This window comes from Scleropages formosus, chromosome 8 (assembly GCF_900964775.1).
Source record: "Scleropages formosus chromosome 8, fSclFor1.1, whole genome shotgun sequence".
NCBI lineage: Eukaryota > Metazoa > Chordata > Actinopteri > Osteoglossiformes > Osteoglossidae > Scleropages > Scleropages formosus.
Genome location: NC_041813.1, coordinates 22601576 through 22624385, shown reverse-complemented (window position 1 = coordinate 22624385; position 22810 = coordinate 22601576). Strand labels below are relative to the sequence as shown.

The 22810-nt window shown below is 51.3% G+C and overlaps 2 protein-coding genes across 7 annotated transcripts in view; both read left to right on the top strand.

The window, feature by feature from the left end:
• The window catches only part of bbs9 (Bardet-Biedl syndrome 9), a 138217-nt gene extending 132859 nt beyond the window's left edge, over positions 1–5358 (top strand). For all 3 annotated transcript variants that reach the window (XM_029254286.1, XM_018757164.2, XM_029254285.1), the window contains one exon: positions 5038–5358. In XM_029254286.1, the coding sequence (XP_029110119.1) occupies positions 5038–5225 (188 nt within the window). In that variant the 3' untranslated portion in view covers positions 5226–5358. The remainder of the gene's footprint in view (positions 1–5037) is intronic.
• Positions 5359–6541: 1183 nt separating this feature from the next.
• Positions 6542–22810, top strand: part of bmper (BMP binding endothelial regulator) — a 38413-nt gene continuing 22144 nt past the window's right edge. For 3 of the 4 annotated variants that reach the window (XM_029254287.1, XM_029254290.1, XM_029254289.1), the window contains exons 1-9: positions 6542–6813; positions 11293–11378; positions 13743–13842; positions 15390–15472; positions 16796–16886; positions 20547–20629; positions 21983–22082; positions 22171–22280; positions 22445–22585. In XM_029254287.1, the coding sequence (XP_029110120.1) occupies positions 6573–6813; positions 11293–11378; positions 13743–13842; positions 15390–15472; positions 16796–16886; positions 20547–20629; positions 21983–22082; positions 22171–22280; positions 22445–22585 (1035 nt within the window). In that variant the 5' untranslated portion in view covers positions 6542–6572. Of the gene's footprint in view, positions 6814–7067; positions 8677–8781; positions 8969–11292; positions 11379–13742; positions 13843–15389; positions 15473–16795; positions 16887–20546; positions 20630–21982; positions 22083–22170; positions 22281–22444; positions 22586–22810 lie in introns of those variants that run through there. The other variant, XM_029254288.1, reaches the window with a different exon arrangement.

Genomic DNA, 22810 nt, shown 5'->3' with positions numbered 1-22810 from the left:
CGCGGAGGATGTCAATGGAGTCTTGTGGCAATCGCGTGAAAGTAACCATATTTACGATGACGAAGAGCTGTGAAATGCTGCAATTGGAGGGTTAAGAGAGCAGCTGAGCTCAGACAACCGACAGAGATGTCGCGAATTACCTCCGAGGCATCAAAACACAGCCCGCGTGTGCGGACAGCTGAGGCTTCCTTGCGAAAACCGATGTCCGTCCAGTACGATTATTTGGAAGCGTCCGTCCAAGTTAGCGCCCCGCTTCCACCGTTACCCCTGGGCTTCGCTGACCTTTGACCGCTCGCATCGCGGTAACGTCCTCGCCTCGGTCCGCTCGCTACGGTCGTTCCGTCTGTCCCGTCGGTTGAGCACCGTCACTCGCGATCCCGTCGCTCCGCCCCCTCGATTCTTCTACTCCTCGGTCTGGCCGCCTCTCTCGTCAGAGCCTGTTGCCGCGTTCATCCGTTGGTCCGCCTCACCCGCGCCGCTTGCCGAAGGCCTGCAGAAGCTCTGTTTTAAGGACGCCCAGGGGGACCGTGACCTCTTCCCCTTAGGCCGCTTCATGAGTTGTGGGAAAGGTGCGGTCGGGACCGCGAAGCTCCCTCCACCCCCTTCATCTTTTTGCCTCATCTCAGAACCTGGACGCCGTGGCTTTTGGCGATTAGGAGCACTTGTTTACGCGACCATCCTCCGTCTCGGCCCCCTCGCGCGTTCCGCTAATATCCGACATATAGGCGGGCGGCGGCACGCGGGGACTCTGAACTCTTTTCTCTTCAAAATCGTTATAACTTCAGAGTGAAATGCGATATCCGCGGTACCCTCGTCGCTAGGTTTGCCGGAGTCGCGCTCCTCGTTACCTTCGCGCCTCAAACTCCGATATACTGCGGGAGGGATAAAACAAAATCGGGACGTCGTCGGCCATCTGCGAATTTCACAATATGCGACGAGGCGTCGTCGAGCTGCGCTTTCCCGCCGGAAGGTCCGCTCTCCGTTTGGACCGGGTGCGAACCTGCGGAGCGCCAGCCACCCATGGCCGGTCTTCTACCGGCACGTTCGCGGAGGTCCACGCGTGTCCGTCGGGCCTTTCCTTGCCTTGCCGCATGTGCTGGAGCGGGTGATCGTGGTGGTCGCTGTCGTTCGGTGGCATTGTTTATAAAAAGGTCGGGAGTCCCGCCGAAGGGCACACTTTGCAGGGCCGCAGCGGGAGATGGTGGCACTATGCAGTTGCCGGGCTGTTTTGACTGATTAACGGAGCTAGGATGAGTCCCGCCGTTGTGTTGGAGAGGTGATGGAACAGAAAATGTTTTCTTCTCAACATTGATAAGGACCTTATCCGTGGGCTACGGCACCGACTGCTGCGCGATACAACGAAATTATAGCGGTTTTCCCTGAGTTCTTCAGACAACAATGTAAAATACAACGCTAAAGTATGAAAAGAGAAGATTGAACCATTTAAAGAGATAATGGAGTAAATAAATAGAGTATAATACAGAATTATACAATAGAAATCATGCAGCGTTCAGCTGTTTCACAGCTCTGAGGAAGAAAATGTTTGTCATTCTTGTGGTTTGAGAGTGGATAGTCCTGTGTCGCCTTGCAGAGGGGAGCAGTTTAAAGAGGTGGTGCGCATGGTGAGCGGAGTCCCTGATAATTTTGAAGGCTTCGCTCCGATGTTCGGACGGAGAAACGTCCTCGACCGCCGGTAGGCGTGTGCCGATGATGTTCTAAGCTGTCCCGATGACCTGTCGCAGAGTCTTCTGTTCTCCTCTCGCGCGATAATACGTCGATATGGTCTCTGCTGTACATCGGTAGAGATTCACGAGAAGGGTGGTCTCGCGCTCCTCGGTCTCATCAAGAATAGAGGTGTCGCCGTGCCTTTCCGATGACAGTAGAGGTGCGTGTGGACCAAGGGAGGTCTTCCGTAACGTTCATCCCCAGGAATCTGATACCGGGGACTCTCCCCACAGCCTCGCCATTTATGAGCACAGGACTGACATCAGTTTGTCCTTTTCTTCCTGAAGTCCACCACAATCTCTCGCTCTGGGCAGTCAGGTTTGGACACGCGTAAGGAGCGGGAGACACAAGGGGACTTTAACGCCTGCTCTATCACGGCTCCGCAGGAAAATTGCTCTTTTGCAGATGTTTGCTTCTGCAGCATTAATGCGTCGATGGCGGTGCGAAGCGTGTTAAAGTCCTGTTGTGTCTTAGGCTAACTACCGTTTGTCGTCGCGTCTCGCGGAGAAAACGACGGCTATTGGCGAATGATACGTGGCTAAGACGAGGCATCCGCTTGAATCCGCACGAATGGCACTCGCGGTTTACAGTATACCGAACTCGTAATAGCGGTCGAGAAGGGTTCGGGTCATTTGCGATTCCATAAGTTTGATAAATATATTGCTTGCTTTCGTCTGCAAAGCCACCTGCTTTTAGGTTGATTGCAACGATACTGTTGTGTTTAGCGATGATATATTTCCTTCCAGGAAAAAAGAAAGACCCCTCACGCACGCGCGCGCCACACACACACACACACAGAGTCATATTGAGATTTTGCTCTCCCCTTGGTTCACTGGATTCCATGCTGTGATTTGTAGCTGTTGTTCCGACTGAAGAAGAAGGAAAGCGTCCCTGACTCCCCCTTGAGCCCAACTCCTACAGGGCCCCGCATTACGCTGCTCTCCATTTGACAGCGTGTGACGGAACACTCGGAGAAAGAATCTTCCACATCCGCTTCCGCTCGGAAGCGCTAAAAATACACCGGTACGTGGATGCGCACGCGGCCACGCGGAAGGAAAGCCGGAAGGAAAGGGGACTCAAAACTGCACTTGTGTACGCGTACGCACCGAGGCCTCGTAGGACGGGTTCTGCAATGAAGAACTGCCACTTTTGTAAAGACTTTTGTAAAACGCCACAGGCTTCTTGCTCGGTACAACAGCATTTTTGCCCATTATTCTGTCATTTCACTGGCACTGCAGGCAGGGAAAGAGCTGATACAGGAAAGGCTGTCACCTTAGCGCTCATGTTATTTCAGGCAGTGACCTGAAATATGTGTGTGTGTGTGTGTGTGTGTGTGTTTTCGGCACTTCGGTCTATTTGCTGCGCTGTTGTTTCGTCACGGATGCGGTGACAGTCGTGCGCCCTTCTCGCCGCCTTCTTTTTCACTACTATCTTCTCACAGCTCCTTATTGTTTAACGCTTCTGTTTGGACCTCCTGCAGCTGTTGGCCTGATCTCGAGTCCCCCAGGCGCCTGCATTTACATGGAGATGAACTCCGGGTTTTCACCACGGGTCATCCAGGATGTCACATAGACGCGCGAGGCACCCGGGGACGGTTTTATAATTAGGTGATTGTAGGCAATTGTTCAGGGGTACTAAAATCTGGGGGCCTAAAACTTTGACAGTAAAATGGAGAAATAAATTGTATTGTTGAAAACAATTAAAAGCCTTGCTTAATTATCAAGTTTTATCAGAGAACCGAAAAAAGATGAAACGTTTGCGAAGTGTTGCAAATTTGTAGGCGACATTTTGTACGAAACCAACCGTCGACGCCCTAAATAGCGCATGTCCGTTTGTTGGGTCTTGGAAAAAAAGGTTGAGTTTTCAGTCGATAAAGCGTACAGTTGTTTTCTGTGCGTTTAGAAAAGTGAAATGAGCATTATCATGATGACATTAAAAATAATTTTAGACATTTTCTAGGTGATTTTCCTTGATGACCTGTACGTATGTATATGTGAAATATTTCATGTTGCACACATGTACGTGTACCTTTAGTAATGTAGACACGGAAGTCTAAGGAGCACCACAAACCTACGCACCGGCTACGGTACGGAGACGAAGTCACGCGCGACGCGCCCCTCGCGCCCTCGCTATCATTTTGTAGACGTTATTTTCAAAGCGATGCTCAATGCGCGTGCTTTACCTTGAAAGCAATAACGACATTAGTTTGGCTGGCACTTTTCTCCAAAGCAATTTCTGTTGCTAAGGTACTGTAAATGAACCATTTACAGAGCTGAGTAACGTAGGCTACGAGAGCAGGATGTGGGATTTGAAGCCGAATCCTTGGGGTACGAGGCGGTGGCTCGAACCACCGGAGCACCAGCCGTAGCGCGTAACTGCCGGGCGTGTGTCCTTCGGTGCTAAGCTGCCCCTCGAATCGATCCCCGCAGGTGACGGGGCATAAGTTGCAGGGAAGGGTTCCGTCTCTCGGGATTGCAAACCCTCAGCTGCGGGAGGTGTCAGCAGGGAGCGGGATGTCGCGGTGCGCAGAAGCACGGGGCCTTCGTTGGGACCGTGTAGCGAACTCGGCCTAGCAGAATTGGGTTTTTTTTTTTATTATTATTTTGTTGGACTCGGGAGGGCTTCGGGGGCTGCCCGCACCTTCCGGCACCACGTCGGCAACGAACACCGCAGAGTCACGGCGGTGTCTGGTGAAAGGGAGGGGGCGGGGCAGTCGTCCCTCGCTCGGCTCCGCCACTCAAATGACTCGTCGGTTTAACGGAGCGCGAGCGGCGGGCCACGAGGGGCCGGCTCCACGCGGTATTTTCGGAGACGGGCGCCCGAGGGCATCCGGAAGGCGGATACCCTCTCGAACGGCAGGTCTGCTTTGCGCCGCAGACTGCACGTACCCGCGCGGTTGTACGGTCTTTGTTTCGTCGGTTGAGGACGGCTGCGAAGAATCTCCCTCGTTCACAGTCACGGTAGCCGTCGCTTAAAGTTTTCCCTTCTATTGCGCAGCGTTCGAACGAGGTTCGCTAATGGTCTAAAGAACAATGCTGGCCTTGGTATTTGCGGTGATGTACGGTACCTTTAAGAAATATTGACCCCCAAACATTGAAATAGATTAGTACAAACGTGTTTTCACGTTGAAATTAGTAGAGAGTATTTTCTGTACATTGGTGTCAAAGGAGCTAATGAAATCCATTGTGATTGTGTGTTGTAAAACCATACATGAGGAAGACTAAGGGGGCGAATATGTTTTACATGTACCGCACGTGATTTTTTCAGCTGTTTGCGTAACGAAGCGCACAATTTCTGTTTGTCTGAATCTAGATGAGGCCGCGAAGGAGTCCGGGAAACCTTCGGCAAAGGAGTCCGGGAAGGACGCTTCTAAGGAGTCCGGGAAAGAGAAGGATCCCGAGAAAACAAAGAGCTCCAAGAAGGCCTCCGTCAGAGCGAAGGAGAAGAAGAAGGAACCCGAGGCAGGAGACGCGCGACGCGCCTCCGGCTCGGAGAACTAACGTTTCCCCACAGTCCGAAAACGCGCGCGGGCCGCGACAGGGACGCGACGATAGTCCATTTTTGTAGACTCGTTTGTTATTTATATATGTCGGAGCCGTGACGACCCCGGCAGATCTCAGAATGAGCATTTCTCCAAAGAGGTCTTGATATGTTCCCGCTGCAAACGGCACGCGCCCTTATCCACGTTTGCGGTCGGGTGCGACGCAGTTCACCGTCGTTCTTCCAGCCCCGACTCTCCTCTTCCTCCCGGCTCTCTTGCACTTCCCGTCGTCGTACTCCGTTGGAGTTTATTCCTGTTCGGGCCGATCCGCTCCACCGCGTCTCCCACAGAGGGGGACCGCCAGAAGCGCGGCCGGAACCGAAGCGGCCCGCCGTCTAAGACAGTGCGAGAGAGCCCTTCGACCGGAGCTCTACTTTAAGCGGGCGCCGATGCCGGAAGGGAGAACCCGCCAGCTTCCCGTCCCGTGTGCGTCAGATGACATCTCCGCTCGTGCCTCTGTCGCGTTGTACTTGTACGATCGTAGTGCCGCTCTTGTGAACGTGGCCTCGAGCGCACTGCTCCGATTGACCTAATGGGCGACACAAGAAAGGAGTAATAGAAAGCGGTCCGTTTAAATGTAAGGTTACATCGCTGTTAGTTACTGCCTTTGGGCCCAGGTGACTTCACCTCCTACCGTAATTACGCTTGAGCAAGGTATGACCCTGAATCGATAGAGTAAAAATCACCTATACGCGAGTAAATCGCTGTAGACAAAAGTATCAAATAAATGAAATGCGGCGATGCTCACGCGCACTCACGGAGATAAGCGTACGTTGAAGGCACCTTTGAAGATCTCGGCTACGGGTTACGACCCGTCGTCGGAGGGAAGGTTTTTCTGGCTTCCTGTTTTTTTTTTTTTTTTTTTTTTTTTTTTTTTTGTCTGCTGGTCTGATACGCCTATTGGAACCGGATTCCTAAAAATAGAAGCGATCCCCATCGCCGATGTCCATAAATAAGAAGCGGGTAAAGGAAGATGTCACACGCAGCGGAACAGATCGCCGTCCGGCACGGCGCGTGTAACGAGGGATCCGTGCGCTCGCGGCGATAATGCACGAGAGTTTAACGCGGATGATGCGTTTGCTTCACGGAGGCCAAAGGCACAGAGGCTGCGTGTAAAAAGTACTGTATGTAGGTGTGTTAGTCTGCGTGTCCAGTGCACTTAACTCAGGATGACAGCGTAGTTTGAGAAGGTAGCTTTAGCAGCCCCTCCTGAGTACCCTGCACTTGTAGTACTGCACAGTGTTGAGGGCAATAGCGGACCTAAGGATTGTTGGTGTTTTTTTTTTTTTTTTAGGGTCCCATATGTATGGTGACTATAGAATGCTATAAAATTAGAGATACATGGAATGTTTACAGAAGACAGGTTTTGCTTGGGACTGATAATAGGAATATATTATCATCCAGTGTCAATATACATGTAACTGAGCCTAGGAGGTCATTTTTTTTGTTGAAGAGCCACGGGAACATCAGGGGGCATAGCAGTTACAGCTGCCGCTCCAAGGACGAGGGGTTTGAATCCTATCTCCTTCTGCAAAACTTTCATCGAGGTAGGTACCCCAAATTGCTCCGGTAAGAATTACCCTACCGTGTAACCGAACGCTACCTTTCTATGAAGCGTTTGCTTAATTTTACACACACACACACACGCACACACGCGTCTGAAACCGCTTGTCCTGAGTGGCGTCGCTGCGAACCGGAGCCTGACCCGGCAACACAGGGCACGTGGCTGGAGGGGGAGGGGACGCACCCAGGACGGGACGCCAGTCCCCCATAAGGCACCCCAAGCAGGGCTCAAATCCCAGACCCGCCAGAGAGCGGGACTCGGCCAAACCCGCTGCGCCACCGTGCCCCCGTTTGCTTAACGACATCCTTATAATCATTGTTGTCGCAGTGTGCCGATTGTTAGCGAAGATTGTATTGTAAACACTTGTTGAGGTTATTTGACATGTTAAAGGTTTAAAGGTTCAAAGGTTCATTTTTGACACCGGAAAAGGAGAACCGCCTTGACTCTGTCCTCTCACATTTGTCCCTGCCAAATAACGGGGATAAGTGGGCCTTTTGTCCAAACTACGTGTCCCTACCGAACCGTGCTCTTTGGCGCCATCTAGCGACAAGATGTGGAACCCGAGCCCTTTCGATGAAAGGCGGACTGCCGTAAGGCGAGCGCGACGCAAAGCTCGGCCTTGTTCAGCCCCGTGTGTTTGCGGCGTTCGGCGCACGAGGAAAAGGTGTTGGAGAAAGTGACATCCTGCACGGGTTATGGGGGGGGGGGGACTAGACATCACTTTTATTTCCCTTAATGATGATGAAACTGTTGATCCTGTGCGCGATCCTTTGTACGTGTGTGATGAAACTGTGCAGTTGGTGCAATAGTCCACCGAAAAATAAATAGCTTTTTCTATACTAACTGTATTCTGTATTAAGGTATGCTTGCCTTAAATCACGACACAGTACATTTTCTATTCATGTAATATACTTTTACTAACATAGATACAGCACGACGTCCGTGTGGAAAAGGCGCAAGCTCGCGTCAGCCACGCTGCTTTGCGACACGTTGAAGAATGCGATGCAGACACCTGCTGAGAAATGACTCACTCCTCGCGTTGAACCCAAAGTGCAATTTCACCGCAACTATTCAGAAAAGACACAAAAAAAAAAAAAAAAAAAAAACCGCTAGATCACTTTGTGACATGGGAGTGAAGTGAGAGCGCGGGAGAGCGCAGTTGTCTCTCTTCTTTTCGTTCCCATTGCCGTATGAAACTTGAGGAGCTGCAGCGTGTGTGCGCGCGCCCACTGTTGTCGGCAACGAGAGGAGACAGGGGGCAATTAGTAGGAGGTTCCCCTGGAGGTGTGCGTCTCTGTGCGTGGGAGGCGGGCGGACACATTCACTACGGCCAGCTGCTGATCTCACACACACACACACACACCGTCGGGTTATCACTCCTGGGTGACGGATTTAAATATCAAGGGGCCGATCTGTGCCCTCGAGGAGGTGGGACCCCCGCCGCGGGACATGTTTAATTAGCTTCGGCATCGGCGCCCACATCACTGTGAACGCGCGCCACCTCTGGAGCATCTTGACTCCCGCGCTGCGGCAGCATCCCCTCCGCTAGCCTCCACCTGGACACCCGGGACCCTTGGGCAGCGTTCCGTTGGTCTCCTTGGAAACGCCGCTCGCCAACTCCATTCATTGTTTAGAGATTGTATATTAATTTTATTTAATGTATTTATTTTTTGTTGCTCGTTCCGCTTCGTTCATCTGTTGGGGAGCTTGTTTTGTCGGTGGCTCTTCGGGGACGTGGAATCCAGCTTAAGTTGCGGCCGGTCCCTCCACGGAACATTTTTTTGTCACCGTACGTCCTGCTGCGGCCGCGTGTGCCGGGAATGTCGCCCTGCGGATCGGTCGTCAGGTGAACTTCATCGGCGAGCGGAGCGACCGGCGCGACCGGCGCAAGTCAGCAGCTCCGAGAAAACGCCTCTTTCGCAGAGCGTTCAACTTGTTTTTTTCGCTGCAGATACCGAGAAAGAGGCGGACTTTTGTCCGCTTGACTGGCTCTCTCTGTCCAGTTTCGAGTTTGTTTAGACGGGATTCGCTGAGGATGCTGACGTTCCCCTGCGTGCGCGTGGAGCTCACGTGCAGCCTGCTGCTCCTCGTGCTGCTCTCGCTGCGGTCGCCGCGCTCGGTGTCGCCGTTAATCACAGGTAAGCGGCGGGCGGCGCTTTTCTCGTGTCGACCGCCAATGACCCACCACCCGGTTCACTGTACTCACACATTTCCGAACTAGGGAGATGAGGCTCGCGAAAGGAAAGGCGCTTGGCGGGGAACAGCTGAGCGTGTACAGAAATGAAGGTGCGCCGCACGACGTATCAAAATCTCCCCCTACTTCAGTGTTTTAATTAATTACTCTTTTATTTGTTAGTCACGTAGCCGCCCCGGCGGCTTGTAATGATGTGTGTAGTTTGTTTATAAAATGTGTATAGATCGGATTGTTTATTCTCAAGCTACGTATTCATATGTTATTAATGTACCACCATCATCGCAATTGTTTAATATTATTATATGAAACTTTGTTCCGTCATCGCCGCTCATGTTAATTAGGAAGCTATATTGCGTGTGTCGGATAATGTAACGCACTCTTTGTATTGTTCTCCGAGATGTACGTCGCTTTGGAGAAAAGTCTGCCAGGGTTCCGCTAAACGAATAGATGTCATTGTACTCATTCATTTGCTATCAATGTTCGAGCAAGTGCCCCGAGTGTTTGTTGCGAAAACGTGTCGTATCGATGCTCTCGCGCCGACACACCGTTTAGCTTGCACGAATTTGTTTCTCCCTGATGTTTATGAAACCACACACACACACACACACACACACACACACACACACATTTTCAGAACCGCTTGTCCCTTACGGGGTCACGGGGAACCGGAGCCTAACCCGGCAACACAGGGCGTAAGGCCGGAGGGGGAGGGGACACACCCAGGACAGGACGCCAGTCCGCCGCAAGGCACCCCAAGCGGGATTCGAACCCCAGACCCACTGGAGAGTAGGACTGTGGTCCAACCCACTGCGCCACCGCACCCCCTTTATGAAACCATTCATGTGATATCATATACAGTTAAATCGCTCCTCCACCTGCGTATGAAGGGAATAGTTTGTTATGAATGTGTTACCCCTCCAAATCTTGACTCGCGTGTGATGGGAGCTAAAGCTATAGATCGGCTTAATAACCCGTAACCCGCTACGAATGTTTAAAATTCACCGGCGTCCTATTCATTGTTTGTTTGTTTGTTAATGCGTCGTCACTCCTATCGTTAGTGTGACAAGCAGCCACGCGCAGCCTCAGCGCGGAGGCGCGCGACCGACCGAAATTGTCTCGCGCGGTGTGGAAGAAGTCAAGGCGGCGTTTACACTATCTTATAAGAGCGGTCTTTATGTAAATAATAATAAAACCAATGATGAGATAACCACGCTTTTCCCCAAGGCTTAAGCAGTAATTGTCATCTTTCTGTCGTGTAACTATTATTAGGTGGAGAATTATTGCTCGTTTACATTGTTTATTAATTTAGCAGACGCTTTCCTCCAAAGCGACAGTTGTAGAGGTGTGATTAATTAAAGTTTTTTTGGTACACAAGCATTTACATACAATACAGGAGGAGGAGCTGTGTGGCTTATATCAGGACACGATGATAAAAGTGACGGTGCATGATGAACATTTCTACGTCGCCGGTCTTGTATGTCAACTTTACTACGTGGCCCGTTAATTTCAGCGACAAATGAATGAAATATTAGTATATGTGCCTAATACTCGTAATTGCCGCTCCTATGACATAGCTGGTTAAAGCCAAAGTCAGCCGCCGACGAAGTGCTGCGCCGGTGTGTATCGTACGTGAAAGTCGCCCGGGGAAAGCATCTCGTCAGCGGCGGAGGAGACATGATGAGAACATGCCACAGTTACGCAACCTGCCGATTTATTGTGTAAAAAAAAAAAACTGCCCTACAGTCACGTATTGCTTTTAGTTGAGGCTTTTCTCCTAGGCGCTTACTACTGCCATTCATTGACCCCATTTGTACTAAAAGGGTAATTTTGACTGGCAGTTTCGGTATAGGCTAAGTAGCTCGACCGAGGCGAGGGGACTGCAGCGCTTGATGAAAACCGCGTTTCAAGCAAAAGTGCCGTCCTCCTCCGTGAGTATAATAATATGTCGCTCTGTTAGACCCGGGAGCGGAAGGGAGAGGTCCGTTCCCTTTTTGACTGCTCTCGCACCAGATGCTTCACCTAGCCTAGGCTTAGTTTACGGAGGAAACGGTGGGCTGCCGACTCTCGTCCAAGCAGCCTTACTACGAGTTAGTTCCCTCAAGCGTCCGTTGCAGCGGTTGCAATCCATCGATACCCGATAAGCTCGACCCTTCCCGTGGAGCTCCTCCTCGCGGCGAATGTCCCCGCAGCTTTTTCCGAAGGGCCGGCGTTGAGCGCCAGACTCCACCCAGCGAGACCTCCTCAGTGAAGTCTTTCGTTGCCGCGCAGGTACCGAAGCCAGCTGCGAAAACGAAGGCGAAGTGCTGCACATCCCCAACATCACCGACAACCCCTGCATCACCTGCGTGTGTCTGGTGAGAGCCGTTCTCCTCCCTCCTCGGAACGCTTCACGCGGTGTCTTGTTTGGCTACTTTTGTTGTTTTCCCTCGCGTAGCATTAATACAGCAGAAGAAACGCAGAGGCTTTGGGGAAACGGCCTCTGCTAATCAGAATCAGAAGGAGCTTTATTGCCAAGTATGTTCACAAATACAAGGAATTTGTCTTGGTGACAGAAACTTCCACAGCACAGATGGAATGACAGAATATGTGAATAAAGGGAAAAAAAATATCTAAAAAATGTAAAGTACACAATATACAAAAAATAGTCACTAGACATTATATGTATGTACGGGAATGTAAGACATGTGATGTGATAAACAGATATAATTAGAAATATAAATAGCGTTGTGTATTGCACTGGTTTACTCTCTAGGGGGGGGGATTTAGCTGTTCGTGAGGTAGACGGCCTGAGGAAAGAAACTTTTCTCGTGCCCGGCCGTCCCGGCGCTCAGCGCTCCGTAGCGCCGGCCAGACGGCAAAGGTTCGAAGAGGAAGCGAGGCGTCTGGAATGATTTTGCTAGCCCTTTTACCGACTCTGGACGAGTACAGTTCTCGGAGAGCGGGGGGGGGGAGGGGTGCGCCAACGATTCTTCCGACGTCTGATTTCGTAGCTGAGCCGAATCAGACGGTTATAGAAGAAGTGCGGAGGACAGACTCGATGACCGCAGAGTAGAATTGCATCAGTAGCTCCTGTGGCAGGTTGAACTTCCTCGGCCGGCGAAGGAAGTACAACCTCTGCTGGGCCTTCTTCACGATGGAGTCTATGCGGAACTCCCACTTCAGATCCTGTGAGATGGTAGTGCCTAGCAACCTGAATGACTCCGCTATTGCCACAGTGCTGTTCGTGATGGTGAGTGGGGATAATGCTGAGGTGTTTCTCCTAAAGTCCACAATCACCTCCACTGTTTCGAGCGTGTTCGGCTCCAGGTCGTTACGACAGCACCGGACAGCCAGCTCTTTAACCTCCTGTCCGTAAGCAGACTCGTCACCGTCCCGGACGAGGCCGACGAGCGTGGCGTCGTCTGCGAACTTCGGGAGCTTGACAGAGGGGTCTTTTGCGGTGCAGTCGTCGGTGTACAGGGAGAAGTGTAGCGGGGGGAGCACGCATCCCTGGGGGGCGCCAGTACCGATCGTGCGAGTACTGGATGAACATTTTCCCAGCCTCAATTTTGGATATCGTTTGGATCACGTGGTGACACTAGCGACTATTCACTAGTTACGCGTAGGCGTCGGCTGACGCGACTGAATGGAAATGCTTCCCTTTTATAGTTGTATCAGTCTTTGTTGTTTGTTTTAATGAAATTAGTTATTTCATATAGTCTTCCCCCAGTTTACAAGCTTTTGTAAGGTGAATTGTCAGAACTGAAACATTGAATTACCGTGATTAGTTTCAATGATAAAACATAGGTTTTGGCAGTCACTTATATGCTGAAATGTGACCGAGTCCTATGAAGAATGGCTACAAGGAGATGGTTAGGCAGGTTCCCTTTAATTACTCTGCAATATAGTATGGCTGTCTATGTGCATTCATTCAGTTTAAGATACTTTGTTACACTTCCGAAATGCTCCCAAGCAAGACAAACATATATGTTACGATGAGCGCTTATCTATTTATTCATTTATGTAACATCAGCTTTTTACATGTATTTATTTAGCAGATGCTTTTCTCCAAAGCGACTTCAGACGGATACCGCGTAGCTTTATCGGCCCACGTACCCCATTCGCCAAAGTGAGTTGCGCTGCTAGATAGGCTACTTACAGTATGAAGGGTCACGCACACACTGTCACTCACACACCACGGGCAGGGGCGATTCCATGATTTTTTTGTAAATGAGGCGGCACGGGGGGCGGGGCACGGTCGGGTGGCGGGACGTTAGCTAAGCTACCCGCGTAGTATAATGGGATTCTCGGGAGTTTTTTAAGGCGTTATACCCGGGACCCAGGGTCATCTTTACTAGGGCAACGGAGCTCTGGCACCGTTGCTATTATGTGGACTTGACGTACGCATATTATTACTGCAGAGAACGTGGACACCCCAGAAGATTTTTCCAGTAGTCCCTTGGCAGATGCTTTTATGCTCAAGCTAGGTAAACATCTGTTTATACGGGACATGGTACATAAATGAGAAATTTGAAATGCGCAAAACTCGCCTTGCATTTTGGTGCACGTGTAAGTTTTTAGGCATTTGTTGTCCTGCGAAATCCGTGGCTTCCCACCGGAATTTGCGAGAAGCCATCCCTTCTGTAAAGAATAGCGATCTGTAACACGAACGGTATCGAGGGTGTCGGGCGTCGCGACCCGTCCGAGCGATGACGGGCTGCTCCTCGCGTCTCCACCAGGACGGGAAGGCGGACTGCAAGCAGGAGAAATGTGTCCCGGCGCCAGAGGACTGCGCCCTGGTGGTGAAGCAGACGGGGGCCTGCTGCGAGCGCTGCAAAGGTACGGCTCCTTGTGGGTTCCTTGACGCGATTTTTCTCCGGAGGCGAATCTCTATCCCGCGAGACGACGGAAAGAGCTGCGGTGCACGGTGGGAAGATACCGGCCGATGAAAAACCCCCGTATGAATGAATGAATGAAAGAAAGAAATCTGACGAGGATCCGTAAACTGGCGGCGGAGAGGAAGCTCGCCGGCGGGAATGACTTCGTTGACGCAGGGGTTCCTCTCGGTCCACGACCCCGACCGCCTTCCCATTTTTTTTTCGAGCGCTCAACGTACACGTATGCCGAGAGAAGCGAGTTTAAAATACTCGACCGTGCCGTGTCACGCGTGCTACTTCGGAATAGCCTCGACGCTTCAAAACCCGGTAGCGTCCGAGGTCGTGAAACGAGCTGCCTTATTACTAAACGGCGACGAGCGTCAACTCTTTTTACTGCCGTAATGTCCGTTTACGTCGTATTGCTTAAGGGACACGCGTATCGACGGCGGTGGCTGGGGCGTGGGGATTGGGGATTGGCAAACCCGGCGCCGGGAGTCGAGCTCCCTACGACACGTTCCTCTACTTGCCGCGGATGTAACGGGTGAGCGAAACCGAGTAGTTTGCGTTCGCGTTTGCCCGCGTGCGACGGTAGCCTACGCGTGCTGCTGACACACGCTAGCCTCTTTGTTGGAGTGCTGCGAACCGGGGTTGGAACGACGAGCGGGCAGTTGGCTGGCTGGCTTATTAATTATACATGAAATCGCTGTAGAAAAAATTTTTGTGTTTTTAAAGTCATTATAAAACAAAATCATATTTTTGCTCGAGTAAGTCCCGATGCCGAAATGCTACGCGTAAATAATTTCAGCGTTCCGCATTTGAAGCATCCGCCGTTTTTCCCTGCGCGTCGGAACGGATTCTCCCTTGCCGTCTTGCTCCACGTGAGATCCCGGGCTCCCGAAGAATCTTCGAAACTGTGCCGCGGGATCCAGAGACGAATACGGCGCGAGTCGCGTGTCATCGGAACGAAGGATGCCCAAACACGACGCACGGGAGGCAGCTGATGGGTTCGCGGGGCATTCGGCGGAAAGCGGATATTTTGCGAGGGCGAGCCGCATCGATGATGTTTTTACCGTAAGCTGTTCCGTGCGTGACGAGCCGCTTCGATCGGCGGCCCACCGACGACCGAGAGCCCGGAACTTACCTTGGACGCAGATCGTGCGAGCGTGAAACGAGGGGGTCGAGGCTCCAAGCGGGTGCGGTGCACCTTTGATATCCACGCGGAATTATCTTTGTTTTTCCTCCGTAGTTAAGGTTACCTACAAAGGCGAGCGGTGCGGACACGATGCGGGATGAACGGTTGTCCGGTACGCACGCGTCGCGTTGACTAGGATTACCGGGTCGATGGCAAAATAAGCGGTCGGGACATATTTGCGCGCTCGAACGACTCCGGGTACTTGGAAACGCGGTCAACGGAAGGATTTCCGGGCCTCTGCATCCATCGGGAGAAACACGAGACATCCCCGGCATGTTTTTCCACACGATGTGTTTATTAACCGTGTCTTGTCACAGGTTGCCAGCTGGACGGCCAGTCGTACAACAGCTCTGCGACGTGGACCACCTCCGTGAAGCCGTGCATCACTCGCAGATGTCAGGTAGAGGCGAACTCGCAGCTAGCGTCTGTGATGAAGATGAGCGTTTCCCACGTCGTTCAGCATCGGCGAGCGCGCACGCAAGGATTCGGGATACGGACGCCGCGGCTTACGCGACGCGAGAACGTAATCCGTGCGTTGCGCTTAATGTGTTGTTGAAACGATTTACGCGAAACGCGTTGCTCGCGGATACAGTGGCTACAGAGTATCGTGCTGCCTAAATGAAATGGATGGTTATAGGACCGGATGGGAGAACGAGATAACATTTTCACCGGACGACGGGGGAAAGGAAAGGAATCATTTTGGACAAGATTCCGTATCCTGTCCTCCGTGTGACGAAATAGATAGCGGTAACGTGAGATTACACGGTCGGTAGCGGGAGGCGATGAGGTTGCCGGGAGTTGGACGTGCCGTGCCGTGCCGGGAGGGAGGGGGTGCCTTATCCTTTATGTCCATTGTTTCCACTACCCCGTTGCGCTTTGGGGAGCGGGCAAAAAAAAGGAGCGAAGCACATAGATTTATTGCAGCCAGTCACTAGGAGGAGAGCCAGGCGAGCCTGTTGGGATGGGCTATTCGTCGCCGCTCAGAGTGTCCCACCTCCACCTCGCTGCCTAGCGTCTGTTCTGCTTTTGCCGTGAGGGGGGGGTTGGCGGCGGCATCATCAGCGTCGTCGTCGTCGAACGTAGGATGGGGAGATTTTGCCCTCTCCTTCTGCGGCTCGTGCTATCGTCACGACCGATAGTGTCCGGGCTCCCAAACTGTCCTCTCTGTTGTCTCGCTACTTGAATGACCAAAGCTGTATATTACAAGTAAGCTGAGCATAATAGCTGTGCCGTGAGAGAGAGGCAGAGGAATAAGCGCAGCTTTCGGGCCACGTACAAACAGTAGGGAGGCTTAACGGTCGTTGGCCGGCGGGACCGAAGTTTAGCGCCGTTGCGGAAGCCGTCAACGGGAGGAGCAGCGACAAAAGGAACGCTAGCCTAGGTTCGCCCCTGCGTGCCGAGCGGCCGGGGAGCCGAGAGGAAGAGGAGCGCGTGGGTGACGGATGAGCGAAGGAGAAAAGCGCGGAAAAGAATGATAAGGGCAGATGTTCGACCGGGACCAAACGGCGAGGGACGCCGTGGCAGAGAGCACAAATTTTTTTTTTTTCCCCAAACGATCGCGCAGCGACGACCGGAGCCTCGTACGATTTCGTCATAGAGCGTGGAATTTAGCGCCCGCGTCGTAGCCGCTCGTATCGGGAACGGTGCCTTTCAAAGCGGTCGGGAGACTTTGAAGAGGATGCCGCAACGACGCCGAACGCGTCTCATCCGCTTGTGCTCGCAGGAAGGCGTCGTGACGGAGGCGGAGGTGCGATGCGTCATTCACTGCAAGAACCCAAAGATTCACCCCAAGAAGTGCTGCCCATCCTGTCCCGGTGAGTGCAAACGTGATCCGTCGCCCTTGATGCGGACGTTTGTGCCGAGCTGACCTATACAGCGGTAACGTGCCGTGTCGCTGAGAGAAAGACATTTGTGCCGGACGTTTGCGGCTTAGGTCGCGAGAGACGGGAGCGACGAGGTAAGGGCGGCTTCCTTTAGCGGGACGGGGACCGTCCGAGCGAGCGGCGAAATTATTCGCGTACGCCGCTCTCCGTTACTTCCGCAAATGCTTTTGTACGTCCCGCAGCATCGGCTGCGATAAAACTAACAAATGAGGCATAAAGAAAAACGCATTTGTTTAAACGACATAACCGTAGTCACGCGCGCAAATGCACGTCGCTTGTCAGAACAAAGCATTTTTATCCTTCGCAAGGATAACGCTAATTAAGCGCATTATCGAGAGGAGGTCGTCGGTCCTCGAAACGGCAGCGGTGGAGAACGTTCCGCGACAGTTAAATGTCAGAATAATGCACGTAGTGCTGACTTGCAATTTGTAGGCGATGAAGCGGGACCCAACGTCAGCAAAGTGCAAGGAACATCGGGTACGGTTAGAATCTGAAGAGAAGACGAGTTGAAGGAAAGCGTTCCAGGAAGTCTGTTTTGCGAGAAATCCTAACGAGGGAGGTGCAGTTTTTGGTCTCGGTCGTTTCGGACAGGTGTCGATTCAACGGGTCGTTTCGGAAGACAGAGTTTGCGGCGCTCTCGAATCGTTTAGCGATGAAGCGAGAGGGATTTGTTGCAGGCTGCTAGGAACGTGAAGCTGAGAAAGGTATGCGCGCCGTCGCAATTATTGCGGCACGAAGCACGCAAAATGTTACGGGCGAATATTTCAGAAATTGAGAGCGATATCGTCGTAGCCGGAAATGCGGGAAGTCTCGCAGATGTAATTGGAATGAAACGAAAGCGTCTGAACGATACTCGCCGTTTACTGCCGAGCCTTCGGAAGAGCGCGCGCAAAGGAAAGCGGAGGTCGGCGCTCTCGGATGCAAAAACACCAAATACCCAAGGGGGTGGGGGGAGAGATATACATGTACATGTTTTTTATGTTGTAATTGGTTCGCTCTCCTCTTCCCCAATTACTTTTTATCATTCCCACTAGTGGGTGAAACTAGAGAAATTATTTTATTTCCTGTTTGTGAGACACAACTCACCCGAGCGATAGTAATGTACACGTAATGAGGTTTGAAACTATATCAAAGTATAAAAGGCATTTGAGAAAAACCAAAATATGTAGCCTTGATGAAATGAAACTTAATTCTACGAGGATCGTGCGGAGCCTTGAAAGTTTGGAAAATGCTTGATTTTGAATATGCTCTTGAAAATTGTTGGGTGTTTTTTTTTTTTTTTTTTTTTCCTCTTTTTTTTAACAGAATGTCACACGTAATTAGAAATGTAACTAAGACCGCCAGCCAGTTGTTATGTCTTTTTAATTTCCGGAGGCGCCTTAAAAAAAAAGAGAAACACTCGTCGTTCGATCGGTGCCCCTGTTTGCCTGTCGCGCGTTTATCTCCGTTAACAACGTGCCTCGCTGTCATTTTAACGATAACTGGCTGGAAGATGACAAATACAAGCTGCGGTTGCGTCGAGGAACAAGAGACGGAAAGGAATTCTGTTCCGTATGCAAGGAAAACATAGACGCGTGCGCTATGGCGGAATCGCCCTCACCAGCCATCCTACAGGTTACGCAGAGCTACATATTCCAGTGAAAGGATTTTATTTAAAAGGATGAAATTCTTTATATGGAATTGCTATGTAATTGTGTGAATGTTAAAAGTGAAAATGTAGTCACAGAATTCTCAAATGTGTGGAGTAGTAAAATAGCTCTGGGCTCATTGGTTATTTTGATATGCCGTAGAGCTCTCGTAGCTAAGTCACCGTAGTATGCGCGTGATAGAGGCGGTAACGTTCAGATTCGGAACTTTAGCGTTTTCAAAGCCAAGACGTGCGATTAATTAATGTTACTCGGGTTCACTGCTTAGAGCTTTTCTAGATGGTTCTCTTTACTGCCGTTTGGTTAAATGATGAAGTAGACATGCTAAGTAGAGTCCAGTTGCAGTAGCAAGGGAGCATCCCATGTAATGCAGAAAAAAAGTGTATTAATTCATATGCCTAAATGAATTACTTTGGACTGAAGGAGGAGATAGCGCGAGCAAAGAAAAACAGGATAACCGAGGATATTCAGGTTCTCTACACCTCTGTCGATCGTAGCGCAGAGAAGGCGGAGAAACCTGGAAAACTCGGCTCCATTTCAAAATCGAACGGCCTATCAAAGAGCTGCTAAAGAAAGAGAGGAGGGTGTAGAAAGTGTCGAAAAGATGAGAAGCTAAAGGAGTTGAAAATGCTTCCATGAACTGTAGTGTACGGTCGGACCAACTTGCAGGACTGTTTATGGTTTGAGCAGTCAAGTGTGCATTCTTTTTTCTCTGTTCCCTTTTAATTGTTTTCAAAATGGTTACAATAAACATTACAAAGTGGCGTTTTGTCTCGTTTCGTTTCGTACGATGAGGAAGATGTACAAAATGTATTTGATTTAAGTGCAAATCAGGAAAGAGTCAGGTAAAATGTTTTTGGGTTTATGTATTGCTATATTTTTAAATCATACTATGGAAATTGGGTTGGCATTTTGTCCCAACCCCCCCCCCCCCCGCAAAAAAAGTCACCTAACCTACAGTTGGCAACAGATGTACAGAAATACAACCAGAATTAAATAAGTATGCAAAACACAAACTAAATATAATCATAAGTCGTATTCGTATCGAGGGGGCGCGGCGGGTTCGGCCGAGTCCCGTCCTGGGCGCGTCCCCTACACCCTCCGTTGCCGGGTTATGCTCCGGTTCGCCGTGACCCCGCTTGGGACAAGCGGTTTCAGGCAACGTGTGTGTGTATTCATATCGAGGATTCCAGTCTTGTAGCTCGATACTTTTAGTTAAAGGGGCCCTGTTTAAACTCACCGAGGGTGGCTTTCGTCATTTTAAGTAATATTACTTCAGCGAATTCAGTGCTTGAAACAAGCTTAAAAAGTGCTTAAATTTCACTCTTAAAAATCTGTGCAAACTCTGATTTTAGATTCATTTAATTTTTACAGACTGCTTCGGTGAAGCTTTACGGCAGTCATTGTATATCCCGCTCGCGTGAATGTCAGATGGCACGTGCGAGCGTTAATTGGAGCGCGGAACTTTTTGTTTCATTTGAAACGAGATGAAGGCGTATGAATGATGCAAGTACTAGGGAGCTACTATGTTAAAGAGTAACAAACGCACAGTAAGGAACACATAGGCTTTTTCCAACGGTGAGAGGGACTCGAACGCAGTCTACGCAACGTCGGTGAAATTAAATTTATTTATTTATTAATCAATCCATTCCTCACGAAATGTTTGCGGACAAAACTCTCGAGCCCGTGACGATGTTTCGCATCCGTCGATGAAAAGAATTGCACGAGGAACGTACGTGGCTCGCGCGTTACATCCGAAGCGTATTTGTAAATGGAACAACCCCCGGTCTCCCCTTTTTTCGGCGCGGTGTCCGATTCTGGACGAGGCGTCGTTCCGCAAAACCCGTCACGAGTCGAGAATACCGTAAGCGGCAGTAACGCTAAGGGGCACCGCCCGTACTTGTTTGTAAGGTTCAACCCGGTCTCATTTACATCATAACTGCAGGTTGCATTTTCGAGGGCCGACTGTACAAAGAGAAGGAGGAGTTCCATCCCGAGGGCCAGCCCTGCATCGTCTGCTCCTGTTCGGTCAGTATACTCTTTGCTTCGCTTGCGGCTCGTTTGCCACCGTACCGCTCCCGCGTCCTCTCTCGGTTGTCGAAGCCTTTGAGAGGCCTTCGGAAGCGTTAAGAAGAAAACGATAAAAGACTTGTACGGTACCGTGCTGTATTTATCGATACCGTAAGTTTACATCGTCCGTCGATGAGACGAGCCGTCCGTCCGTACCTCCGTCAGTATTGTCGAACGCTATAGGAAACACCGTGGATGTTATACGTATCGCTCGCAGTAGACGTTAAAAAAGAAACGGATATTTTTTTTTTTTTTTTTTTTTTTACGGGCACGACGATTGACGACGGGATTGCTTCGCGGTAGCCGAGCCGACGCGTCGACGAATGAACGGTAGCGATGTTTTTACAGCGCGGCATTTTTATGACGTATTCCGGTCACGTTCCTGATACGACACGGGGAAAAATAAACGGGCGGGCCAGCGTACCCACGCGATTGGAAGGTGCGTCGTCGGAGGGTCGACGGCGCTCGGACGAGCGGAAAGCCGCGTCTGTTTACGCGCGCGCTTCCTCCCCGAGAGTTTGACGGCGGTTCGCTTTTTGGACGATTTTGCGTTCGGCGACTAGGGGATAGACGGCAGCGGGACGCGGGCGAATTGAGTCCCGCTTTCGACAGCTACATTTGCGCAGTTGCGAAATGGCAGCACGCGGAAGCTACCATGTATGAGTAACGTTTGTCTTTGTTTGACGCGCTCTAGGCACGATGCGGTCCCTTTTAGCTCGCCGTCGCGCTCCTATCTTCCCGTAACGCTTGATGTTTTTTGTAAAGAAATGTCGAAAGACATAAATGCGGCTCGGCCGTTGCCGAGGAGCCTTTGCGGAGACCGCTCGGAGGCGTCGCGTCGGACACCGGCCGGACCGCGGTTTCGCTCGGGACCTCCGCTTTCCGTCATCCGCTTTGCCGACTTTGGTGGCTGCAGTCGTACGCGACGATAGAAGAAATAGGCCTCCCCTCTTTATTTAACGGTTTGGTTAATGCATTTAATGGCAAAAGGCTACGTTTTACCCGTTAGCGTTGCCGGATATGTCGCGGGACAAATTTGTAGCGGAAGGCCGCGCCGACGCTCCGAACGAGACGCGAGCGAGCGAGGGAGGAGGCGATCAGTCGGACTCGCTTGCCCGCGTGCCGACTTCGGTGCCGTCGTTAAGAAACGGCCGAGGTGGTTCTCCGCGCTCGTGCAGGTTTTAAGCTTTTCTCGGATAACCGGCGTCCCTCGATCGCGGCACGCATCGGCGTTAGTTTGCGCGCGTGGGAGAGGTACGGGGAGACTGCGGCTATGGCGCGCTTGATGACGCGTGGCACGTTTCTCGCCAGGGAGGACGGACAACGTGCGCGAGGGAGGCGTGTCCCGTACTTTCGTGCCCTGCCCACCTGAGCCGTATTCCAGCGGGGCGGTGCTGCCCGAGATGCCTCGGTAAGTGAGAGTCGGATCCCGTTTCACCGGCCCGCGGGCGCCGGTTTTACGGTCTCGGAATTGAAGCGAACGCTTTTTTGTGTTGCAGGCCAGAGGAAAGTGTTTGATCTTTCCCTGGGGAGCTGTCTCTTCCACAGCGAAGTGTATGAAAATGGGTCCTCCTTCGAATACGATAACTGCACCTCCTGCACTTGCAAGGCAAGACTCGACGAGCGTCGTCTTTCTTTATCTGACGGCGGGATCAGTATCGTCTCGTACCGTAAAGCGGTCGCGCTAAGGAGAAGGCTCCATCCGCCGATCGACGAAGCGAAAAGCGCCTTAAGGTGACGGGAACGTATTTTCTCGATGGATCCCGTTCGCAGAACTCAACGGTGGTGTGCAGGAAAAGATGCTCCAAGGCCGGAACTTGCAGCGGGACCGAGGAGCGGCGTTGCGGCGAATGCGTGTCCTACCTAAAAGCCGAAGACGTCGAGTACTGCCGGGTCGGGAACAAGGTGTACAGGGTGAGAGCGGGAGGGATGAAGGGAGAGAGAAAGGAAGTTAGCGGGTGGCCTTGGCGAAATGCTTTTTAATGTAGTTTGAAGAAGAAGCTAGTTTCCCACGATGCGACATAGTCGCAAACGGTAGCGTTAAAATGCCAGCGTTACCTGTTAGTATCCCGCTAGGAGACGGGAGATGGGAAGGAGCAAAGTAGGGAAAGGGTAAATACGGTGCGATGTTTAAAAGAC